Here is a 23,556-nt window from a genome sequence, read left to right as displayed (position 1 = left end):
GAGTGCTCCTCCGGCACAGCGTTTGCCCTTGCCTCTTTCTTTTTTTTTATGTGCTGCCCACCACCGTCCCTGTAGGATTATAAAACGGCAGCGAGGTTCCGTTTAACGACACCGTGTCGTTTCATGTTTCAATTTGGTGATTAGACCCGCGTTTTGGCGAGTTTTATGGAACATGATTTATTACCCCCCCCATGCGCTAAAACAGCTGCACGCAGGTGCCGGGTTCGTTAAATGAGGTGATATGGATTCAAAGCCAATAAAGCTTTAATTCGCTAAAAAGCTGAGGAAGGAAAGAGGAAGAATCACGGAGCCTGAAAGGAAACAAAACAATGCTGTGCTCATTTATTTTCTCTGGAAAAAACTACTAGGATTAACCTGTTATAGCTGCTTTTTATTATTATTAATAATAATAATAATAATAATAATAATAATAATAATAATAATAATCTGTAGCCAACAGTGAACTCCAGGTTTGCAAACTGAGCTGATTAATCATTTATCAATAGTAAAAAGCTACAATAATGAAGCCTGTGCAGGTGGTGCAGCTTTTATTTTGAAGAGAAAACCAGCAGGGTCTCACCACTGTCGTTATGTTTGATCAGTTTATCGAAAAGACCATGAATTGATTCTTTAATTGATTCATTTTGTTTCCACTGCCAAACACCAGCAGCTGCCAAGCCCACGTGAGAAAGGCTGGTCATAGACATATTGAGATCTTCAGTCCAAATTTCCCACAGACGACCTAAGACCTAGGACGTCCCACCAAAACAGCAATCACCCAGATTATTACAGGATTCCCTCTCACTACAGGAGCATGTTACACTACACTGCCACACCACAAAAAAGACAGAACAATGAAGTCTTGGACTTATGTCCATCATCTTGTCCATGAGCTTGTTTTTCTTAAGAAAAAGTCAAAAATGAGAACTGAATGATGTGAAGAGCGAAGAACTGGCCCACTTTTCATGAGCAGGTCCTGCAAAGTCACACCATTAAAGACAATGGTTGCATGACATTGTTGTTAATGTGATAAATTTGATTTTGGCTAAATTTGCTGATATTACATTTGGAAGGAATCATTTCAAACTCTGTTGCATGGGAACTGTTTTTAAAGAGATCAGGAGGTTCTCATTTTATTTGGTTTCGATTGTGTAGATGTTTGTGCTCTGTGCTCTTTTGCACGTGCTTCCCTGTCAAGTATTTGTATCCCACACTCACTTATGGAAAGATCATAAATGCTGTGATATATGGCTCTGGTCCACAGCCTATGTATCTTTACTTATAAGTAAATACTGTATAAACAAACACTATATTGTGACTATGTTTTCCCCCTTTGGACATAGAGCCACATTTACAGGACACAGGGATCATGTGGTATTAGGAACCTTGTGGAAGTTTAAAACATTTTCACTTTTTTTGGGGGGGGGGGGGGCAGATTTTTTTTAAGACCCATCAGATCTCATAATTTCTCTGTCAACATGGAGAAGATGTTGAAAAAGTGAAATCTTCATACTGGGAAACAAAATGGTAATGTACGGGTCTGTAGTTACTAATAATTGCCTTAACTGGCCATGTTGTGTTTAAAAGTAGGTTAGTTGTTGATTTTTATTTAATTTTCTTTAAAAGAAACGCGCCATTTATTGGATAAAATACATATATATATATAATTATGTCAATTCAAATAGTAACTAATTTTGGATTAGGGTGGTGACAGGGGAAACTTAGACTCATGACACCACTATTTTTAAAATGCTGGCCCTGGACAGACCTACATGTTTTTGTTTGTTTGTTTTTTAAGAGAAATATCGCACATGTCAGGCAATAGCGTTTATTCATCTGTTTAACGAAACCTAATCCCCTAAACAGAGAACTTGTGGTCCTTTAATCCTTTAATTGGCTAAAAAGTATTCTTCGGAATACATGAATGTTAGTGATGTGAGCGGCTGAACGGACTGTTCCTGCCTCACGGTGCGCGCCTCACAGGAACATGGTGGGGATTTTCGGACAGCCTCGCTGTTTACGGGCACGTCAAGGAGCTGCAGGCTGTTTTTACTTTCACAAAACGAATTTCCAGCAACAGTACTTCTCTGTGAACACCGCTTTTATCATGTAGGCTGGTTTGTTTCCTGTCGCGTTGAGCGCTGCACTGTAACACATCTGTTAATTTAAACAGTGCAGTGTCTTTATGCGCATTTTAAATCCCCGGCACACCCGCGCCCTTTGACACACATAGCTTTAAGCCACTGGCAAATTTGGAGCACAGGCGCCATGTGCTGCAGTCTACACTACATTAAAACAGACAAACATCCCATCAAACGACCAATGACAGCACATCCACGGGCAGAGATGCTGGGAAGGATGGAGGGGAGGGGAGGGGAGGGAAAGGGGCGCTTTTGGTGGGTGGGACAAATGAGCGCTATAGAAAGGGGGATGCTGCAGCCCCGTCCCCCTCATATCTCACTCCACCCAGCCCTAGAATAAAAACCACCGGTGACGTGCGCGCAGGGAAGCACCCAGCAGTATGTGCGCGCCCACGGGAGGGGCCGATAGAAAATGGCGAGTCTGTGCAAAAGGCAGCAATGCACGATAGAGAGGCGCGGCTTTCGGCAGGAACTTGACTCTTGGAGGCACAAACTCATTCACTGTGTAGGTAAGCTCGCTTGGCATTGTGTGTGTGCGTGTGTGTGGCGTGGTCCGGGGGGGTCGGGGGGTGCCGGTAACTGTGTTGCGTTTGGTTTTTTGGAGTCTAAAGAGCAAAGAGCCGGGCTGTAATGTCCACGGGAAAACCTATAGCCTCTCCATGAAGCTGTCATTTTTTTTTTCTCGTTACGCACTGCTGCTGCCTGGCGCTGCCCGCCTCCCACCGGACATATCCAAAAATATTCAGCTCCAAGTTTTTGGGGCTTGTGTCGGGCGCGTTGCCAGGTGTTCCACCTGCACACTTTGCGGTTTGTTGGCTGTTTGACTGTTGAGTGTTGTTTTATTCAGGGGGTCGGCGGTTGGGAGCCGCGAGGGTATTTTTATACATTATTCCATAGCTGTTTATTTATTGTAAGCAGGGCATGTCACGTGTGCAGATGGAGCTGCGCCCCAGCCAATCGGCTTCCCCGCTATAGGCAGGCCCGTGCCCGCGTGCGCGCCGCCGCGGTGAGCATTTGGTTGGGGGGGAGGGCGGTGCGCGCTCTCAATCTCCAAACATAACGCCACCCCCCCTCCACCACCACCACCACCACCTCCCCTTCTTCCTCCTCCTCCCCCTCCACTGCCAAGGAAATCGGCTTTTGGGAGCGCGCATTGCTGCATTGGGGAAAATGTCAGAGGAAATAATTTTGTATTTTAGGGGGAAGGTACGGGGGGAGGGGGGGTCGGCCGGCAGGGAGGAATGCCTCGGTACTCGCCCGTAAACCGGGCCCGGTACTTGTTGAAACGGCGTCCCTGGATGCGGTGGAAAACTCTGCGGTTGAGATTTGTCCGGCACAGTTCGCATGAATCCATAATTATGATTTTTTTTTTTTTTTTTTTAATGTTTGTGACAGGACAGCCTCAGCCGATCACTGCAGGCACAGTTTCCAGCAGCGGCCATGACGGGTGTCAGTCTTTGTCTTACTGAAGAACCTAAAACCTAACCTAAACCTTAACCTCTTCCTGCTTCTCCCATTAGTTCGTGTCGGCTTTTATTTTGGATTTTCTCATCCATGCGCCTCTCCCACCCACCACCCCCTATACACTATATCTGCTGTATTTCATTAGCTCGGTTTAATCCGGTTACATCGACCTATCCCGATGTTATGGCAAGATTATCATCCACTCTTCGCCTCTGATCTCCTAACCTCTCTGGGTTTCCTCGGCTCTCTGCCCGGCTCCTAATCTGGCTTTTATCGGCGGTATAAAGCACCACCACCACCACCACCACCGCAGCAGCAGCACCAGCGGCGGCAGCAGCAGAGTCGGGGTGTTGCGGCTCCACTTGTTTTTGGATGCATTTCTGTGTCCAGATGTTGCGCGTTGACCTGTCACCTACTTACCCATCCGACCGCTTTATAATAACTCACATGGCCTGATTCCGAGTAGGCTAGTGGGGCTTTTTAGTAAGAAAACCTCCTAATGAGGGGATGTAGTGGTAAATTAAAAGGCTGCGTAATCTCTGACCTCCAGTTGGTGTGATCAGCGTAAAGCCATAAGGAATCACAATCAACAGTATAAACAAACGGCAACAAAAGGCGTTTCCTCCTTCACCCTTGAATCAGTTTGATCGCTGGAAGCGGGGATTTTTCACCGTGATGCCACTAAAATATGTTTATTTGCTCAGTAAAATTGAGCTTTAAGCTGCTTTCTGGTTTCACATATCAGTGATGGCGGTGCTGCTCTCTGTGCATCCTGCTCTTGCCTACGTTTTTAGTCTAATTTGTGCTGTTTTAAAGATTTAGTGGGTCACTGGGTGTGAGTTAAAGGCAGCAGAGGATGATGTTGGTCCCCTCCCTAAAAGTCCAACGCAGTTTGGAGGGCTGCAAGTGAACCTGTAATGAACAGTGGAAAGATTTTGATCAGATCTCTCAGACTCTAATTCCCCAGAGAAAAGCTATGGTGATATAAACATACTGTAAGCTCACTATTGCAAGTAGTAATATCACAATACCACAGGGCACAAATACCATCATACACAATAATGAACTCAAGGTCAGATGTTACAGCTTGCTTTAGCTCTATATGCTGTGCTGTGTGTGTGTGTGTGTGTGTGTGTATATATATGTGTGTGTGTGTGTGTGTTTGTATGGATTCGAGCTGTGTGTTGGTTCGGCACATTCGTTTCTGGTCGTTGGCGTTCATTGGTTTGCGCTGCGTGACAAGTTTTAGGGCCGAGCAGCACAGCAGCGGTTCTCAGCGCTCCCACTGAAGTCTGACATGTTTATTTGTCCGAAGGCTAATCAGCTCTCAAACTGTGAGAAACTGGAGCATTAAAGGATTTGTCTTCTGACCAGCTGAAGAATTTGTTTCCAAAATGCTGTGAGTCTTAAAAGAAAATGCACTACTTTAAAATACCGAGGCTCCTTTGTGCGAAGGTGCTGCAGTTACAGATTTGCCACCATTAACAATTCCTGCTGTCACTCATTGTCAAGGTTTTATCACTAAGGCTGAAACTAATGATTATTTTCTGCAAAACACCAGAAAGTGGTAAAAAATGTGTTTCTTTTGGAGCAAGGTGACGTCCTGAAATGTCTTATTGTGTCTTACCAACAGTCCAAAAACCCAAGCTGTTGCATTTACAAACACAAAAGTAAAAGAAACCGTGGCTCATCTTAACAACTGAGAAACTTTAATTGGAGAATGTTTGGCATTTTTACATGGAAAAATGATTTGAAGGCTAACTGATAGTTTCAGCTCTAGATATCATGAAGCTCTTGGCACGAGACTAAACTCTTGATTTGAGATGTTGATACCTGAGAAGAGGTTTATTCTTTCAAAAAAAAAAAAAAAAAGTGTGCTGGCGTGGAATTTAAAGTAACATAACTTTACTGTTGTCAAGGATATAATGATCACTGTGTTGGAGACACTTGGTTTCAGAAGGTCAGGTAACAGAGGTGGACATCTTACAGTTTATTAAAGTTCATGGTGATGCACACAGATGCAGCTTGTCGACACAGCCGGCTTCGTTTTCTTGCCCTGTGCTGCACTGATAATAAAGTAGGGCCTATATGCCATAGAAAGGTTAACGTTATTAGCTGGTAGCAATTATAGCCCGACTGCCGATTCCTTTGGCACATATTCTGGGTAAGAGAGTGCAGCTAATTTGATTGCTGAAAGGTTGTGGCAGTGCTGCAGAGAGACAGACTGTGAGGGAGAGCGAGAGGTGTGAGTCTGAGCGGCAGATTGCGTTTTTACTTCCAACACGTCTCACAGACAGAGCTGCTCTGAGCTCGGTCAGAGTGCCATCGGTGGAGTCGGTTAGAGGAATTACAGTTTTGGGTTGACTAAATGTTTCAGTGCAGCACTCACTCAAGCGGTGTCCAGCGTTCGTGAGTCCCTGGTTTTGGGCTGTATGATGATATATACTGAGCAATGAGATGGGGGGGGGGCATTTAGCTTGTTGTCCATCTTTCTCTGTGTCTCCTGTCTCTAACCCTTCACCCAAACCTCCTGCTGCCACATATCAAGTTAAAAAGACAACAGAAAAGACAGTGTGCTGACTTTGAACTATTTGGCAACATGTTAATGGAGGCTGTGCAGTTTTATTAGTGACTGCTATGTTCTAATGTATAACTTGGAGTCTCAGTAATGTTTTATACATTTTTTAAATTTAACTTTTATTTATCCTTGAGTCTCTTGAGTTACATTAGAGAAACTTGGCCAAAATGGGAACGTGGGGTATGTTATTCTTTCATAACACTTAGCAAGTTCCTCGTGCCTCTTCCCCGGACTCTGGGCTGATGTTACTGACACTCAGGTTGAGCCCAAGTTCTGCTTTATTTGAAATCGGCTGCTGCTTATGGTTGTTCTCTGGATCCATTAACCCGCCGATCAGTTTCTTGTTTGATCAACAGAAAATTGGTGAAAAATGTCCAAACTGCTCGGCTGGTTGCTGCAGCTCCGTAGCTCACAGGTCTTTGGCACCTGCTCGTCGCTGTCACGTGATTCGCCGCCTTGGTGCTTTTAGCTGCACGTTTACGTTTTACATTTCCAGCAAATACCCCCTCCGATTACTCCCCACAGTTAAAGCAGGATGTGTGAGATCATCCACTCTGGTTTGGAGGATCATTGATTTAACAGATCTTCCTGATTTCTTTCTTTATTTCTGTTTATCTATCCATAGATCTTTTTTCGCTGTCTGCTCCCTCGATTGCCTGCTGTACTCAAAGTCAAATCCTTGTCTTATTAAGTCAACAAAATCCTCTATCTCTCCACCACGCCTCCCTCTCTGAGCGGTCGGCTTTTATTTCAGTAATGGACAGATGGACGCCCCGAGAGATCTGCCTTCCACTTTCACATCTTGCTAATTCTTTTCATGGGAAAGGAAAACAAAACATGGCACATTTATCAGGAGCTGGTGGGGAGAGTGGCAGCGATCCACCCATTTGACCAGACCGGGTGCCAGCGCTGTAAATCTCTGTGTACCCTCTTCATTACACATGCATGCACACACACACCTTCTGCTCGACAGCGATGTGTGTGTGTGTGTGTGGAGCTATCTCGGGGGGCCGATCCATGCCAACCAGGAGCCCTGTGGGAGGTGGGCTGCTCTCTTTGGGGGGGGGGGGGGGGTTTGACTGCAATCTGTGGAAAAAGCAAAATACACCACTGGCACTGAGTGAGTGTCGACAGAAGGTGTGTGTGTGTGTGTGTCGTCCGCTGACCGCTGCGCTCTTTTCCAGCGACGTCTTGCCTCATGTTCAAACACGGTTGCGTTCCTGCGTCTTTTATCCTCCAAGCCTGAGTTTGTTTCTGAGCAGGAAACTGTTTCATCTCGTTTTCGCAGGCTCTTGAGAGAGAAGTCAAATATTTCAGAAAATAATCGTCTCTGTTGAGCGCGTGAAAAGACGGGAGTGTGACAGCTTTAAAAGAACAAGCTGTTTTGGAGTCCCAGGAGAGGCGGGAGGCAGCTGATTTTCTAAACAAGCCTTTTTGGTGGTTGTTGTTCCTGTTCTTCTTTTTTTTATCTTTCACACAGAGTCACTTCTTTGTTGTAATTTTGTTTTATTTTATTTTTGCCGTTTCCGTCCCCTGGGATCTTCTGAATCAATCTCAAAACCATGCAGTTTCCTCAGGAGGAGCATACAAGCTCTGACACGCCTGTTGTTGAATGAAGTGATTGATCAAGAAAATAATCAGTAGGTTAATCAATACTGAAGATATTTATTGTATTTGGTGTATCGAAGGAGCTAAAAATAGTTTATGGTGCTTTTATTGTGTTTGTTCGCGACAGAAAAGTTTTAAAGCAAAGGTCGATGCACCTGTGGCCTATTCCAAGGTGTGTGTGAGTGTGTGTGTGGGTCACTGTCAGACACACATGTAAGTGATGTACGTGTCATCATAACAAACCAAATAATTTACCTGAATTTATCTTACAGTAACTCAGAACACGTCCAGATGAAAGGAGACACTGAGAGGCCGATATTCAGCTAACAGACAAATATAAGCACGATAGCGATGCTATAGATGGATTCAGCTCGCTGATATTTATAGGTTGATAACTGACTTCCGCTGATGAAGTGGTGTCAGTGATTTACCCGCTGATAATGCTTAATTGGAAGTCAGCAGATCGAGGACACGCTGGCAGGTCTTTTATGTTCTGTTCTGTTAATAAAAACAGAAACAGAAAAAGATTTCTTACTTTTTATTAAGTAAATAATTCAAGGAAGCAAATAAAATAAATGACAACGGCATTTGGAAATTTAAATACTATAGAAATCAGCTTTTCTTTAACTTCAGGTTTTGCAGATGTGTATATTTGCAGTTTGGGGATCAGAAATCAAAAACAGTGAATCTTCAGAGGCAACACTTTCACTCTGTCTTTTCTCCCCTTCAGTCTCAACAGAGACCAAAGTCCTCCATTTCCTTACACTAAACCTTGTACATAGTGTCCCTGACTCAAACTTTAAAATTTATGTAAGCTTTCTACTGTGAGTGTGTGTGTGAGTTCCTTCTGTTATGTGAGCTACCTGACCTCGTTGGTACGGTTCTTTGGACACTGACGCCATGTGGGCTCATGCACGGTTTGGAGTCTGTGTTTGGAGTACACACACACACACACACACACACACACACACACACACAGAGGGCTGGTGAGAGGTGTCGAGGCTTTAGAGCAGCAGGAATGTTTACTCGGACTCGCCTTCAGCGAATTCCTCCTGGTTCTTCAATAATGGCTGCTTTTGTGTGGAAGGTCATATTTGAGTATTTGATCAATGGCGTGGACGACCCCGGGTGTGTGCGCTGCTGTACTTATGTCTTTGTAAAGACCAATTTTAAAGACTTCGAATGTGAGGACATTTTCGGAAAGTGAGGACATTCAGTTCAGCCTCCACCTCCTTCAAAGAGCTGCGTGGGGGGTTCAGACCCGCGGCTGGTCATGCGGTTGCGATGAGGATGAAGCTCAGGAAGTTCCTTTTTATTTTAATGAGCGAATTCTCAAATCTCTGCTTCTTCCTGAGAATCCAGTATTAATGGAATTAATGGAATTAAAGTAAAAGTGCGTGTAAATGAATTGATACCACGTGGCACCTCAGTATTCCCGAACAAGAGGAATCAGCTAATGAGATAATAATAGGGCTGAACAGTCGGTTAAGCGGTGCTAAGCTGTCATGGTTCAGAGTTAAAGGGACAGTCCGTCTGTTCTGAACCATTAAAGCAATAATCTCATATAAATAAATGTCTGTAATTCACCCACTGATATATAATTAGATCTACAACAAGAAAACATATGACAAATATGAGCATAACCAGGTTTACAGTGCTCTTACAGATGTGTCGTCACTGATAAATACTGTACTCAGTTGCCTGTTACACGTCCCTGTCAGTTTGTACAGTGAGACAAAGCTGGTGTTTTTACAGAGCGGGTTAAATAAATGAACTGGGACCATTTAGTCAGGAAATAAAAACAATAAGAGCGTAGTGCCAGAGCTGCTGTTGATGTTTTTTCAAAAACCTCATCATCTCACAGCGTGAACTGTGGCCACAAGCCACAGTAATGCTAATTCCCATGCTGTAGTATTTCAGCATGAAATACTACAAAGCTAAACCAGTGTGAGAGCGCAGGTGGAGAGGAGTCATAAAGTCAGTAAAGTTAATCAGTAATGTGCATTATACTGCACCATTTACCCAGAGTTTGCTGACATTGGCTAATATTAGCTAAGCTGATGCTGGATGTTGCTGGACGTCGCTCTGGGTCATGGTCTTCATTTATGTTTATGATCTCAGATTCTGTCCATTCTGATGGTTCTGTCCATTCTGCATCAGTTTCATGTCTGTCCGTCCTGGAGGACGGATCCCTCCTCTGCTTCCCTCCATTTTTAAAAATCTGTTGTGCGAATTGTAACTTTTAAATTCAACTTTTTACCTGTGAGAAAGAATGATTTCTTCATTCAGTACTTACTTAGTCTCACTTTATGTAATTAGAGGACATGAATCCAAGAGGACGTGTGCTTTTACAGTGTGTTTTCGTTCTGTCTCTTTTGTGGTTGCTGAGCAGATGTTTGAGGTGAGAGCTCAACGTGTCTGTGTTTAAGTGGAGTTTTATCAGGGCATGTTTGTTTAAAGATCCTGTACCCCCCCTGGACATGGCAGGGCACCACAGGTGCACCCTGGGAAATGTAGTTCCTACAGAGAAAGAGAGGGAGTGAGGGAGGGGCAAGTTGGAACAATGGAGAGAGAGAGGTGGTGAAGGAGAGGGTGAGAGGGTGAGAGGAGGGAGTGTTTAGTGAGGTATGCTGCTTTCATACTACAAACCCTGCGAGGACACATGACAGATGAGGTTTGCACAACAAATGACACGGAAACAATGGGCAATTATTTGCAATTCAAAGACTGAATGGGACTTCATTATGATTTGGCCATGGACAAAAGATTGCTCATGGAGACGCAGGTAAACTTGCTGCTGCTGCTGCCTCACAGACAGGGAAACAAAAAAAAAAGAGAAAAAAAAAACTCATTTAAATTCAAAATACACATTTAGTCTGCCCAAAGCTGAGAAAGCCTCTTAGAACTTCCTGGAGAAGGACAAAAGTCTGTCACAAACCAGCTCGCTCACCAACATAATGTAGCTCCTCTGTAGTGTTTAACAGTTTTCAGATAAGATGAAGGATACAACATCAGTTCTTCTTTCCTGAGCCTTTGCCCTTTGTTTTAATCATCTAATAAACCGTATTCCATCCATGAAAAGGTTCAGAGAAACGTCTCGAGCAAACAGAACACACAGAAAAAAAATCTTCAGAAATGTTAATTAACTGCAAAAATCCCTGTCACCACTTTGGGTTTCACCGTAAATTCCTTCCACCGTCGTCACATCAAAACGCACCCAGCGCGTTACATTTGGTGCTTTACACACAATGCTTTACTGCTGCAGTCTTAGTGAATGATCTTCATCCAAATCTTATTTAAATGTGTTTAGTTTTTGACACACAGTACAACTAGCTAAAAAAAAACAAAAGGAAGCAAACAGGACTGGAAACGTGACCTGTTCGACGGAGGTAATACATCCAGTGTTGACAGAAAGTAAGTCACAAAGATACTGTAAACGTTTTGTACCTGAAAACCCTCATAAGCCTGTTTAGACATCACGTAGCCTGCTGCCTCTGCCCTTTAATCAACAACTCCAACAGTCAATGTCTCCAGGTACATTAATCACCATGTAAATAAATCAAGCAGGAGAATTTATAACAACAGTGTTTACAGGAAATTATCCTTTCAAAGTGGAATCCTTTAAAAAAAAGCCTGGGAGAAAACCCAGGACAGGAACAGTGAGAGCGGCACAGGAACGTGTATCACGGTGACCTTGTGGACACGGGCGTCGTCCTGTAACACAGAGGTCACCTGTTTCGATCTCAGCTCCCTCCTGTAAAGGTGTGTTTGAGCACGAGTCCCTTCCTGCTCACCCCACGCTCTGAGTCTCTGTGGAGAAGAAAACCCACCAACTGTCTCAGAGTGTTGGGTTAAAAATAAAAACAAGCGTGGCAGGACTGGAAGAGGAACGGCCTGTATGCTCACTTTATCCGCTCCAGTTATCTTTTATCACTGCAAACCTTCGGTTCTGTTCCGGGTCTCTCTCTCTCTGACAGCTTGTGCAGACGAACACAGGGAGTAAAGGGCCAGAGGGAAAAAAAAAAAGAGAGAAAGCACCACCCACTCACTTTCAGCTTAATTTCATAGTCTGTTCACTCTTTTTTTCTGTCTGTTGTTAATCACCTCTGCAAACAAACTTCACCTAAACCTCGTGAACGAGCCGCCATGTAAACGCCGCGTCCCCTCCGTGTCAGAAGGAGCTGGTTTTCAGAACAGAGGGGGCCTCGGAGATGTCAGCGCTGTTAAAAACACACAGAGCTCGTTGTAGAAAGAACAGAATAGAGGCTCGTCCCCCCCTGTGATGCCCTCTGAGGCTGCAGAGTGTGTCGGGGTCCGACTCACGCCGCCCGAGGAAGACTGACCTCCTTGTCAGGGCTGAGGCTTCTTGCACAGGCCACCCTCTGTTTCCACCGGGGCGTTCGAGGTCGTTTGTGGTAAATGAGATTTGATGAGGATCAGCACAGACTCAGCAGCATCTCACCACGTAGCTGTCAAACACGCGGTTCTTATGGTCAAGAAAGGACGAGTTGCGATGATTTTTTGGTGGATTAATAAACTTTGAGGCAGAAATTTTCCCTGCATAACGCTGTTTTGTTTGGCGTGAACAGCCGTTATTATTACCGACCAACAGAGACACTGATGTGACGGATGTTAGAGTGATAAGAATTATTGTATTCTACATTTGAAAAGCACTTTTCTTAACAAAGCTCCAACGTGCAAAGCAAAAAATATATACCCAAGGCTCAAAATGGCCTATTTATCAGTCCAGTTATACAAATAATAGATGTGTTTAGAGCTTAATGGAGCTTTTTAACACATTCATGCTTCTCAAAGGATTTACCCTTTACATTTTGGACACTAAAGGAACTTTCATGTAGCGTCACCCTTTGGCCAAAATGTTAATTTTGTTGACAGAAAATCTCAGAATATAACTGGCAGAATGCCTTTGAATGTGGAAAACACATTCATACTCCCATGGGGATAAACCACTTTTATTTCAGTTTTTATTTCATCTGGCACTACCCTCAAGAAAAAAACCATACATTTCCATTTTTACCATTACTGATAATGATCTAAGGAAAGTTAAAAGAAACTCGCCGGCAGCAGGACAGGAATTAAATCTTTTCTTATCAGGAAACAATGCAGGTTAATTCGGCACAGGTTAAAGCTGCTGTTGTTCTGGATGTTTTGTGTAAAATATAAAATATTTAAAGGACTAAAACCAACAGTGTGTCAGTATCTTCACCCTTTCTGCAGCCCTGAGCCCATTGATCCGATTAAATATTTAAAAACGGTTCATGCATATAAGCTTTTATTAAAAAAGGCTCAGTAATCCCCCAAAACATTTGGCCACTGGAGCTTTTTCTCCAGGAGGAAGTCGTGCGTTTAATCAGAACTATTTTCAGCGGTGGGTTAATACACAGCGTTTATACTAACAGGACAGTGTGTGTGTGTGGGACTGATTCAAAATAATCTACAGTGTGTGTGTGTGTGTGTTCATGGTAATAAAGGAACATATCACCTAGTGAAACAGCGTGTTTAGACATGTAATGGATGTGTTGTTTAATAGTTCCTGGACGACGGTGGAGCTCTGTGGCTCAGAGGAATCACCATCGTTTTATTAGTTCATGTAAAAAGGAGTAAAACGCATCTAAAATCAGTTCTAGGAACAAATAATTCCCCCTTTCATGGTCTGTTCCTCAAGTATTCATCATATGCACCAATTGCTATCTATCTGGTTAGGCGCTGATTCTGTTGTCTCCAGAAAATGAGGTTGACAAAAGACGTTAGCTGCAGGGAACAGCAGACATGATTTTCTCTCCCAGACTGGAGCCGTCTCTTCAGCGCCGCCTACAACCCACCTTAACTCCCACCTTACCAGCCATTTCCGTGTCTTTGTCTCCAGTCTGTCATTCATCTATTTTTTTCCTGCAGACCGCCTCCTGCTCTCATAGCTGCTGACATGTAGGTGTGCAGTCACGCATTTCTCGTCCTCTTGCACTTGTTGTACTGAGTTTATTGTTTGGTTTGCTCATGTATATCTCCTCGTCTGAAAGCAGCCGATAAACGCGTCGGGTTTGGTGAGAATGTGGAGGATATTTGGCTGAAGAGTCTTTAGCCGAGGCCAGAAACACAAAGTCTGCTTCACTCCTTCATGACACACAACAGTTGGAAGATGTTGTTGTTGTTGTTTACTACTTGTCGTCTTTATTCTGTTTCTGTTTGCTTGTTTAATGACCAGGTGGAGGACAGGGACTGGTCTCTGGCACTGCCAGCAGCTGTCTCGGAGAGCGTACAGCACATACAGTGTTTGTTAATGGTCTGGAAATGGGGAAATGCATTATTGCCGTGTTAACGCTTGAACCACCAATGTGTGAAAAAGCCTGGATGCCTGCAATGAATTTTTTAGGCTCTACAGAAATACAGGGCATATACAGGGAGGCTGCACAGGCTTTGCATAAACTGAATTTCCATAACCAGGCACTTAAATCCCTGTCCAACCCGTCCTGTGGACAGCACTGACTTTACTGCTTGTTTAGTGTGACCTGCAGTTTAAAATACTCACATTTAAAATAAAATAAAAGAGAAAATCAGCAAATCCTCACATTTTAGAAGATTGAGCCAGAAAATGTTGGGGTTTTTTTTTTGTTTTTGTTGTTTAAGAAAATTACTTGAACACTTAATCGAGTACATTCCCGATGTTTAAACTCTGTTGTTAATGGTTAAACTCTCCGTGTTTTCCCTCTGATTTAAAGCAGTTATTAGTTGTTAGTGCTGAACAACAAACCTGACAACTGCTGCAGATAATTTATGGTCACACAGAGCAGCAGCAACGACAGTAAAATTTAATTTAATGCACCTTTGTGCTCACAAGCCTTTGCATCTGGCTTTTACCCAGCATTGTACTGAAGCCACACACACACACACACACACACATACACACACACACACTCACACACACACACACATACACACACACACTCACACACACACACACACACTCTGAGTTACTGTACAGGCAGACTTGGGGCTGGGCAGGATAAGTGGAGGTGACAGGGCCAGCTGTGCTGTGTGAGGGCCGGGCTGGTTGGCAGAGCTGGGGGCTCTCAGCTCTCCTCTGTGTGTGACCGTGTCAGCCTCAGTTAGGAGTCAAGCCCACCAGGCTGCTGCACACACACACGCACACACACACACACGCACACACACGCACACACACACACACACACACACACGCACGCACGCACGCACGCACGCACGCACGCACGCACGCACGCACACACACACACACACTCACTCCAATAAAACTGAAGGTCAAGCAACAAACGCCGCTCTGCCGCCGCGCCACTCCCGTCACTGCCAGGAGAAATGTCACCACTTGTATTTTTATCTCCTCCTCTCCCTGCTGCATCCTTTCCATCTCTCATCCTCTCATCCCTCTTTCCTTCTGCTCCTTCCCTCTGTTTTTCTTTATCGTGTCTCTTACTCTTCTTTTTTTCCCTTTTTGTGTTTTTCCCTTTTGTATTCATCTTTCATTTATTTCACGTGCTTATTTCTTTTTACCCGCTTCTTTTTCATCCTTGCTCCTCCCGTCTTTCCTTCACGTCCAGCCCCGTTATCACACACACTCCTCTCTTCTTTTAGGCCTTCATCCCCTCTCAAGTCTTTCTTTCTCCTCTCCTCATTTGTCTTTCCTCTCTTCACCTCCTCACTTCTCTCTGCCCTCATCTCCTTTTCCTCCCACAGTTGCAGTTTTATTTCTCCATTCTGTCTTCATACATGTTTTTCTTCCGTGTCTGCTCCTACTTTTATGCTGCCTTTGGTATTTTGACATTTTATCCAGATTATGTCACACACTGTCACTACAGGCTCTACTTTTTCGGAGGCAGCAATAAAGGAATCAATCAGCTGCCTCGACTCTGCAGCTCTCTGAACGATCTCTTGATTTTTTTTTCATTTCTGCCAAGAGGCACTTGTATCCTGCAACTTTATATTCTGCTCGATTTTCTAACACCCACCCTCAAATGAGTGTGTTGCAGTTGCAGCTGCAGACGTTTTCGTCTCAGATTTAATTGAGGCGTGGGCAGGTTGGGTTTTTTTTTTCCCTCCATGTTTCCTCCAGTGTTTGTTCAAATGTGTCAGGGTTGATTTTTGGGAAACACACTTTTTTTTTTTTTTTTACTAATATTATTATTTCTCACACTCCAGTGCAGGTGTCATGCCTCTGTGGTCGTCTCATGTAAATGTTGAGATCTTATAAATGTATGTAGCTCTCAAATGCTTTGAGGAATGTCTACACACACACACACACACACACACGCACACGCACGCACGCACACACACACACACACACACACACACACACACACACACACACACACACACACACACACACGCGCACACACACACACACACACACATACACACATACACACACACACACACACACACACACACACACACTCACACTCATTATCCTGCCTGGGAGATAAACTGTGATCCGTGTGCTGCAGTACCTGCTTCTTCATCGCTTAAAAAAAAGATCCAGAAGACGTTTAGGATTTAGAGTGTGTGAATGAGTTTTAGTTAATCGGACAACTGTTGAATTAATCAAACCAAAGTCAGAAAATCATTAAATACCCGTCACAGTTTCCCACAGACCAGAGTGAAACTCTTCAGTTTCATCTGTCTAATTTGTCCAGAAGCCAGAGACGATGAATTTACTGCGACGTGAAAGAGAGAAATGATTCAGATTCTTTCTGCAATGTAATCAATTCGTTTCGGGTTTTGTTTATTTGTTTATTAATCTTTAATTAATCTTAATCTTCTACCAGAGGAGTGGTTGCTAGGATTTCATAAAAGAAATATAATATAAACTGTACTGTTAAATAAGAAACTCCGTCTTATTAAACAGTAGCTGCAGGTAAACTCGCATTAACAGACTCAATCTGGACACAGCAGATTAAGAAACCGCAGTGATCAGAGCAGCTTTAACTGGTGCTTTGTTCCCACTGAAGAAAAACCTTCCTCATGTCCACAGCAGCAGCTGATGGGGCTCATGGGTACTGTAGTATTCTGTACTGTAAGTTGCAGTAACGAGCTGTCAGCAACCACACGGCATTTTCTTCTTCCTTCAGCTCGTTGATTAAGGTCTGTTTCTCGAGCACTTTATCTCGTCTTGTCCTCCTCGTGAAATTCACAGCCAGGCGGACCCCAGAAGGTCGTAAAGAGAGTTCACGTCCTGATGTTGATTTCGTTATCAGATGAACACACTGATCTCTGCAGGTTGGAGAGGGGCTGTTCCTTCTTCTTCTTCTGTTCAGTGTTAATCCTGCTCGTTTGGAAAGTCCTGGGATTTTCTGAAAAGTTTCATTCTGGAATTCAACAGAATATACAACACAACACTCTTTTCTTTTTAATCAATATTCCAACTCGGATACAGAAATTAATTTCTCTCTCAACACATGAATCAAAATGCGGCTGTTTGGGGTTTCGACCGTGTGAATGAAGCTACAGTAATTTTTTTTGACGTGACTCTAATTTGTAGTTATTTTTGCCTCCTCGTTCAAAACGCTGCATCAGACACATTTCTTTATGACTAATTATCATTGCAGCCTTTTGCAATTTGGACATTTTATGTGCGAGTGTTGCCACAACAATGAAAGCACTGTGTCGCACTCTGAAGAGCTGAAGCCTGTATAAATCAGTATGAGAGATAAGAACCACAACGGCAAACTCATGTGAATCATAAATATGTAACTACGTAGGAAAATACTTGTAAAACTGAAATTAGCAGCATTAGAGGGGCCGTCACATTTCTGATTCAGTTAAACCACGGCCACAGAGAATCCTCCTCTCTGATTGTGTATCAGAACTGTTACGTCTGTTCTGCGCGTCTGTGCTTCAGATCAAACTCGTTCAAATCAAGACGTTGAGAATTTTGTTCTAAAACCAAGAAGAACCCGGAACCCCGAGCCACTCTATCTGTGTCACGCTGTTTTCAGGCTTTCAGTTTTGGATGTGGTTAATGAGTCGCGAACATTTTGTGAACTAAGGTGTGCCGCGGCCTATCAGCGGCTCTTTGGACTGTCCACCTTTGGACTGTGAAGACAAATTGGGCAGAAAACTGTTTAGGGAACAGGTCAAGGATAGTTACAGCTATAAACTAAGAAGTATGACTTCCTGTGTGTGTGTGTGTGTGTGTGTGTGTGTGTGTGTGTGTGTGTGTGTGTGTGTGTGTGTGTGTGTGTGTGTGTGTGTGTGTGTGTGTATCTGTGTGTGCGTGCTGCTGCTGCTGTAGGTTGGGCTAACTAAGAGAACATTCCTCCATATTAGTGATAATATCATTTAATATTAATGTGAAGAGACTCCTCTGCTGCTGTGTCAATATTGAACTGCAGAGCTGCTCTCTCTTTCTCCTCCCTCCCTCCTCCCCCTCTCGCTCTCTTTCTTTCTCTTGCTCTCTCTCTCTGAGACACACACACACACACACACACACACACTGGAAAACTGAGATAAGAGAGTACACCAGACCTTTGATTTGCAAAAAGGGAAATATTTATGACCAGTTGTTAAAGCACAGTGCCAACAGTAACATATAGATATTTCCATTTGAAGACCTCCTCTTGGTGTGTGCACTGAAGGTGCATTGTGTGTGTGTGTGTGTGTGTGTGTGTGTGTGTGTGTGTGTATTTCAGTCTTGTGTGGACCAGTTTGAGTGACAGACCTTATGGACTGAGGACGTTTTAGGAAAATCAGGACGTTCTGATCGTTCAACGGTTCAGAGTTGGTTTTAGGGTTCATGTTAGAACCAGGTTTAAGTTTAGGTTTAGGTTTAGGTTTGGGGTTAGGTTTAGGTTTGGGGTTAGGCATTTAGCTGTGATTGTGGTTATGGTTTGGGTTAGGGGGCCAGGGAATGGAATATGTCAGTGAGTGGCCTCACAAAGACAGAAGTCCAAGTTTGTGTATGTGTGCACACACACATACACGTGTGAATGTGAAGTAAGATGGCTTAAAAGCAGCAGCCATATGGTGCATTTGTGTGTGTGTGTGAGAGTGTTTCTGCAATTATGTGTGTGAGTGTGTCACGTGGTCGCGTCCTATTAAAACCACTGCAGCACTTAGCCTCGGCTCCAAAATGGCTTCAGATCTCAAGCTCTCAACACGGGGTGCTCCTTTAATGCCATAATGTGTGTGTGTGTGTGTGTGTGTGTGTGTGTGTGTTGGCAGTGCAGGTGAGGAGTTGTATGCTGTCTTTTTTTTTTCCTGTAAACATCTGGACGTCTCAGAGTGTCTCAGAGCGTCGCACAGATCAAACCAAAGCTGCTTCCTCTTCACTGTCTGCAGGACTTTGCACTGCATGTGAAGGAAAACTCACTTGAGCTCACAAACTGAAAGTAAATGATAAAAATAACATAATATCATTAAATAAATCTGGAACCTGCATCATTTTACTCCTTTTTTTTTTACTGACAGAGAACAGTGTGGAAAAAACTTTCAAGTAGTTATTCAACTAAATAAAAGAGTTTTAGTGAACACTTTGTAAATCTTTAAAAATTTTAGTTCCTAATAATTATGGTATCTTTAACTTGTGCACCCTAAAGCTGTGGAAAACCAAACTAAATGGATTCTAGAGGCTACGTTTATTCTCATCCGTTCCGTCTGTTCAGAGCTTTCAGAGATGTTGAATTATCATGTAAAATAGTTTGAGTGTCCAGTTACAGAGGCAGAACTCTGTGGCTCACCTTTGGCCCACTGTGGCTACCGTAGTCGTGTCCACAAGCGGTGTCTTTGACGCAGTTTTGTTTTATTTCCTTTGCTTATTTGTTTTAGCGAAAGCATTTTTCTGGTTGTGGATGAGACCTTTTCTTTAGCTGTGTTTAACATGGCCTCCCTCACGTAGCGTGTGCCATAAAATCATATACATTTTTATTGAAAACCTGATATTGTTATGTTGGCTAATGCCATTCATATCTCATGCTCTCTAAAGGAATAAGCAGCTAATGGCTTTACGGCCGTAATTGAGCATCAATCTTTAAACCCATGGAAGTCCCTGTGTCCTGAAAGCAGACTGATGCTTTTGTTCTGCCAGCGGATGTTGACCGGATCATATGACGCACCGAGGCACAAAAATACGATTTCATGTCCCAGATTTAACCCATGAACAGAGCCAAACAAACACATTAGCAGTTTTAGCTCATTGTCTTATCTTTGTGATCTGTGATGTCTCTGTGCTGTGTCCCTGCAGCTGTGTCCATCCCACTGTTAGAGTCAGCGGGCCTGTTGGATGATGGGTATTTGGGAGTAAACGGGCTCTAACAGTCCTCTAATGTAATGAATGTTCACTTTATATCTTAACTTGAAAATATAATCGAAGGGATTAGTAACATTTTTCTTTCCCCTTTGAGTTTTTACTTTAAAGCGCACCTGTCCGGTCACGCCCAGTGGTGATGTCACAGTGTACCAGCGCACCATGTAGTACACTTCCACATCACTGCAGTGAGGTGGGAAGTTAAACCCCCAGAGTTCAGTGAAAATTTCCTCTTAAGTGGAGCAAAATGCAAACGCTGACGTATCAACAGGTGCCGGGCTGCCTTCATAACACAGGCGTCTCAGTAATTAGCCGACCTGCTGCTGCGTTTTCCTTCTCAGACATGCTTTCAAACCAAAAACCCTCTGACCTCACAAAGCCAGACTACTGCTGGTTTTGTTTTGTTTTGTTTTTTTATTTTATTTATGTGTTTTTACCGTGGTCAAGATGCTCAGGCTGAGGCTCTTAGCTTAGCAGCTGCAGCCGTTCAGCCGTGCTGGCACTGTGTGTATCCCCGTCGTCTGCAGCTCTTCACTGTACTGCCTTTTATTTGTATGGCGCCAAAACATAACTGAACTGATCTCAGGACGCTCTGCATACAGAGCAGATCTAGACCATACTCTGAACAGCATTTATTTATTTATTCATTCAGTGAACACATCAGCCAGCTGCCAGCAGACAGGCATCTTTGTGTTGAGCCTTTAAGGGAAATTTCTGTTATTAAATTCATACATCTGTGTGTCCTGCTGTGTGTGAATCGCTTCCTTTGTCCGTCAAAATGTTAGCAGCACGACTTCATGTGAAAATCATATGATAACAACAAGCCACCCCCCCTCCACCCCCACCCACACACACATATTTAGATGGCAAACACAGTATACACATTTAACACACACACACCATAAGTCCAGAAGTATGTTGCTGTTCATCAGCTCTGGGCCTCCTGACCTTGTTAACTGTTAACAGTCTTCGGATCAGGCTCAAAGTTTGTAGCTGATACTTATGTACGAATTTAACCCGAGTTTTCCACTTTTATTTTGACAGTACTGAGTGTGAGTGTGTGCGTTTCATTATTCCTTGTGGCATCCAGTCATTATTATGTATCACCTCAGAAAATAACCCCCCTCAGCTGTCAGCGGTTTTCTTGCAGGCTGTTTTGCAGCTTCTCTGTTTCGAGCAGTGGAAATCTCTTCCCTGTTCTTCGTGATATTTTCTGGTCCCTTTGCGTTTCCCTTCCACTCCTCCCTGTTTACCGCTGTTAGCGTCAGTGATGTATCAGTCATATTTAGCCTGCTCTTCTGCTGAGAGATGCCTTTGATAAAAGGCGCAGATAAAAGTAAAATTGAAGCCATTAGACTCTGTTTCTCTTCTCCACAGAGAAGAGCTCGCTCAGTGTGGTGGGTTAACGTCTCGGAGCTGGCGGGGCCGCTGCTCTCCAGCCGAGTGAGGCCGGTGTCAGTGTTCGGCCTCCGACCTCAGAGCGGCACCCAGGGATAAAAGTCAAGGCCACTTCCCTGTACAAATTAGGAACTTGTTGATATATTTCCACGCAGGAAGAGCAGCACGCCTTTGTTTCCTCCCTGTGCGCACACACACACACACACACACACACACACACACACACACACACACACACACACACACACACACACACACACGCACGAGTGTGTGTTTGGGTTTTATAAACTTCCAGAATAATAAGTTCATGAACCAGAACCTTCCGACACCCACGTGTTGTTTTCACCAACAAACACCAAACAGGGTTGAGTTCAGAATCAGCCTCAATGACACCTGAGGTGAAATCAGGATTTCTCTTTGAATATGAGCTTTTTCTGATGATTAGAGAAATATGTTTTGTTGTTGTTGTTGTTGTTGTTGTTTGTAAATATAAAGAGAAAAGAATCTAAGATACAGTTCCCCGTAGATTCTGTTCCCTGTAGATTTCAAAGGTGAAATGTGTTTGTTTTTTTTTTAGTGTAAATCAGTTTCTGAATCTTAATTTCTAAAAAAAAATATTAATAGTTTTATTTAAAAAGATGCATTAGATGTTTTGTTTTTGTTCTGAGGAGATTTTTAAAAAAGAAAACTCTGTCATATGATTAAATAGAGCATTTTAATTTATTTTGAAGGCAGGTTATTGTTGACTGTGCAGAACAGTCACACACAAACCAGGAATCATAGCAAATATTCTTAAACTGCCTTCACCCAGTCAGTCAGGGCAGCAAATACCATCAAAGAGAGGGAAAAAACTACATCAAAAATACTTATTAGTCATTTGTTTTTGTGTAATTGAATTAATAGTCTGAGAACCTTCGGTCACCTCTACCTTTATCTTTTAAACCAGATTTAATCAGTGTTATTTACTTGTTTGTCGGCTCCAGAAAAAGCAGCAGCTCCCGTGAATGCAGCTAATACGGGTCCAACCAAGTAATAATGAAAACATAAATAAGATTTAAGGCTGCGGCAAGAATGTGCGTAAACTCACAGAGGAGGCTTCGTTTTATTTGGTGGGTGAATGCAGAGGTCTGTCATTCCTGAATAACAAACTGCGGTTTCACATGTAATCACATCAAACTGCAGTCGAGGAGTCTGACCTGCTAAGTTGATTTCAAATGAAATTATCCTATGAAACCTCATTGGGCCAAAATAATATTACTGCAGATAAACATTCACTCACACACTAACTGAGAACTGGAACATTTCCAGTGACACACACAAGTTTCTACTGGTGATGACTGGACACCGAAACAAGACGGGCGGACGCTTCAGTCGCCTCCTCAACATGATCCCGTTTTCTTGTGTGAACGCTAAAGGTTGTCCAGCGTGTTGCCCGGGAGATTGTCCATGTCAGACACGTTCTCACAGGAAATACTCTGGTTATCCGGGTACGGCGTGCAGGAGGCGGGATGGAGACGTCAGCAACACGCCCACTCCCTCGCGGGGAATTTCACTTAACTTTCCTATGATTCTGTGTTCCAGCTGCAGGATGCAGTGAGAGTCACAGTGGCTGATGTTCTCCACGTGTGACGTGCGCATTACGTTTTCGGGTTCCCCGTATTCTCCGTGTGTTCCCTTCAGGAACGTGTGGAGGGAATTTCTTCAAATTTGTCACAAACATTCATTTGGACTCAAAGAGGAGCTGATTAGATTTTGGTGACCAAAGGTCCTTTTTATTAAATTCCTTCACTACGGTCTTCACTGCATATATCATATGAGTCACGACGTGGATGTAAACTGGAACGTCACTGGTTGGAATTCCAGTTCCACACAGGAGCCAGTGACAGTTGGTGCTGTGGCCTGTGGTCGGCAGTTTAGCCACGAACGCGTAGCCTTCGCCTAACGTTGGCGTAGCGGGACGTGGACGACTGTTTGCATTAATCTTTTTTTTTTTTTTTTTTTTTGAGGGGGATTCAACATCATAATGGCGTCTGTGGGTTTCACTCTTTCCTCCGTTTGTCAATCGAGGCACGTGGCTC

General features: G+C 43.5%; 1 protein-coding gene across 1 annotated transcript in view; it reads left to right on the top strand.

Moving 5' to 3' along the window:
- Nucleotides 1–2,553: 2,553 nt before the first annotated feature.
- Nucleotides 2,554–23,556, top strand: part of lcor (ligand dependent nuclear receptor corepressor) — a 67,332-nt gene continuing 46,329 nt past the window's right edge. The window contains exon 1 of the mRNA XM_041036444.1: nucleotides 2,554–2,650. Coding sequence (XP_040892378.1) covers nucleotides 2,554–2,650 — 97 coding nt within the window. The remainder of the gene's footprint in view (nucleotides 2,651–23,556) is intronic.

This window comes from Toxotes jaculatrix, chromosome 4, assembly GCF_017976425.1.
Source record: "Toxotes jaculatrix isolate fToxJac2 chromosome 4, fToxJac2.pri, whole genome shotgun sequence".
NCBI lineage: Eukaryota > Metazoa > Chordata > Actinopteri > Toxotidae > Toxotes > Toxotes jaculatrix.
Note: the sequence above shows the minus strand (reverse complement) of the source record. Positions and strands in the feature narration are given on the sequence as shown.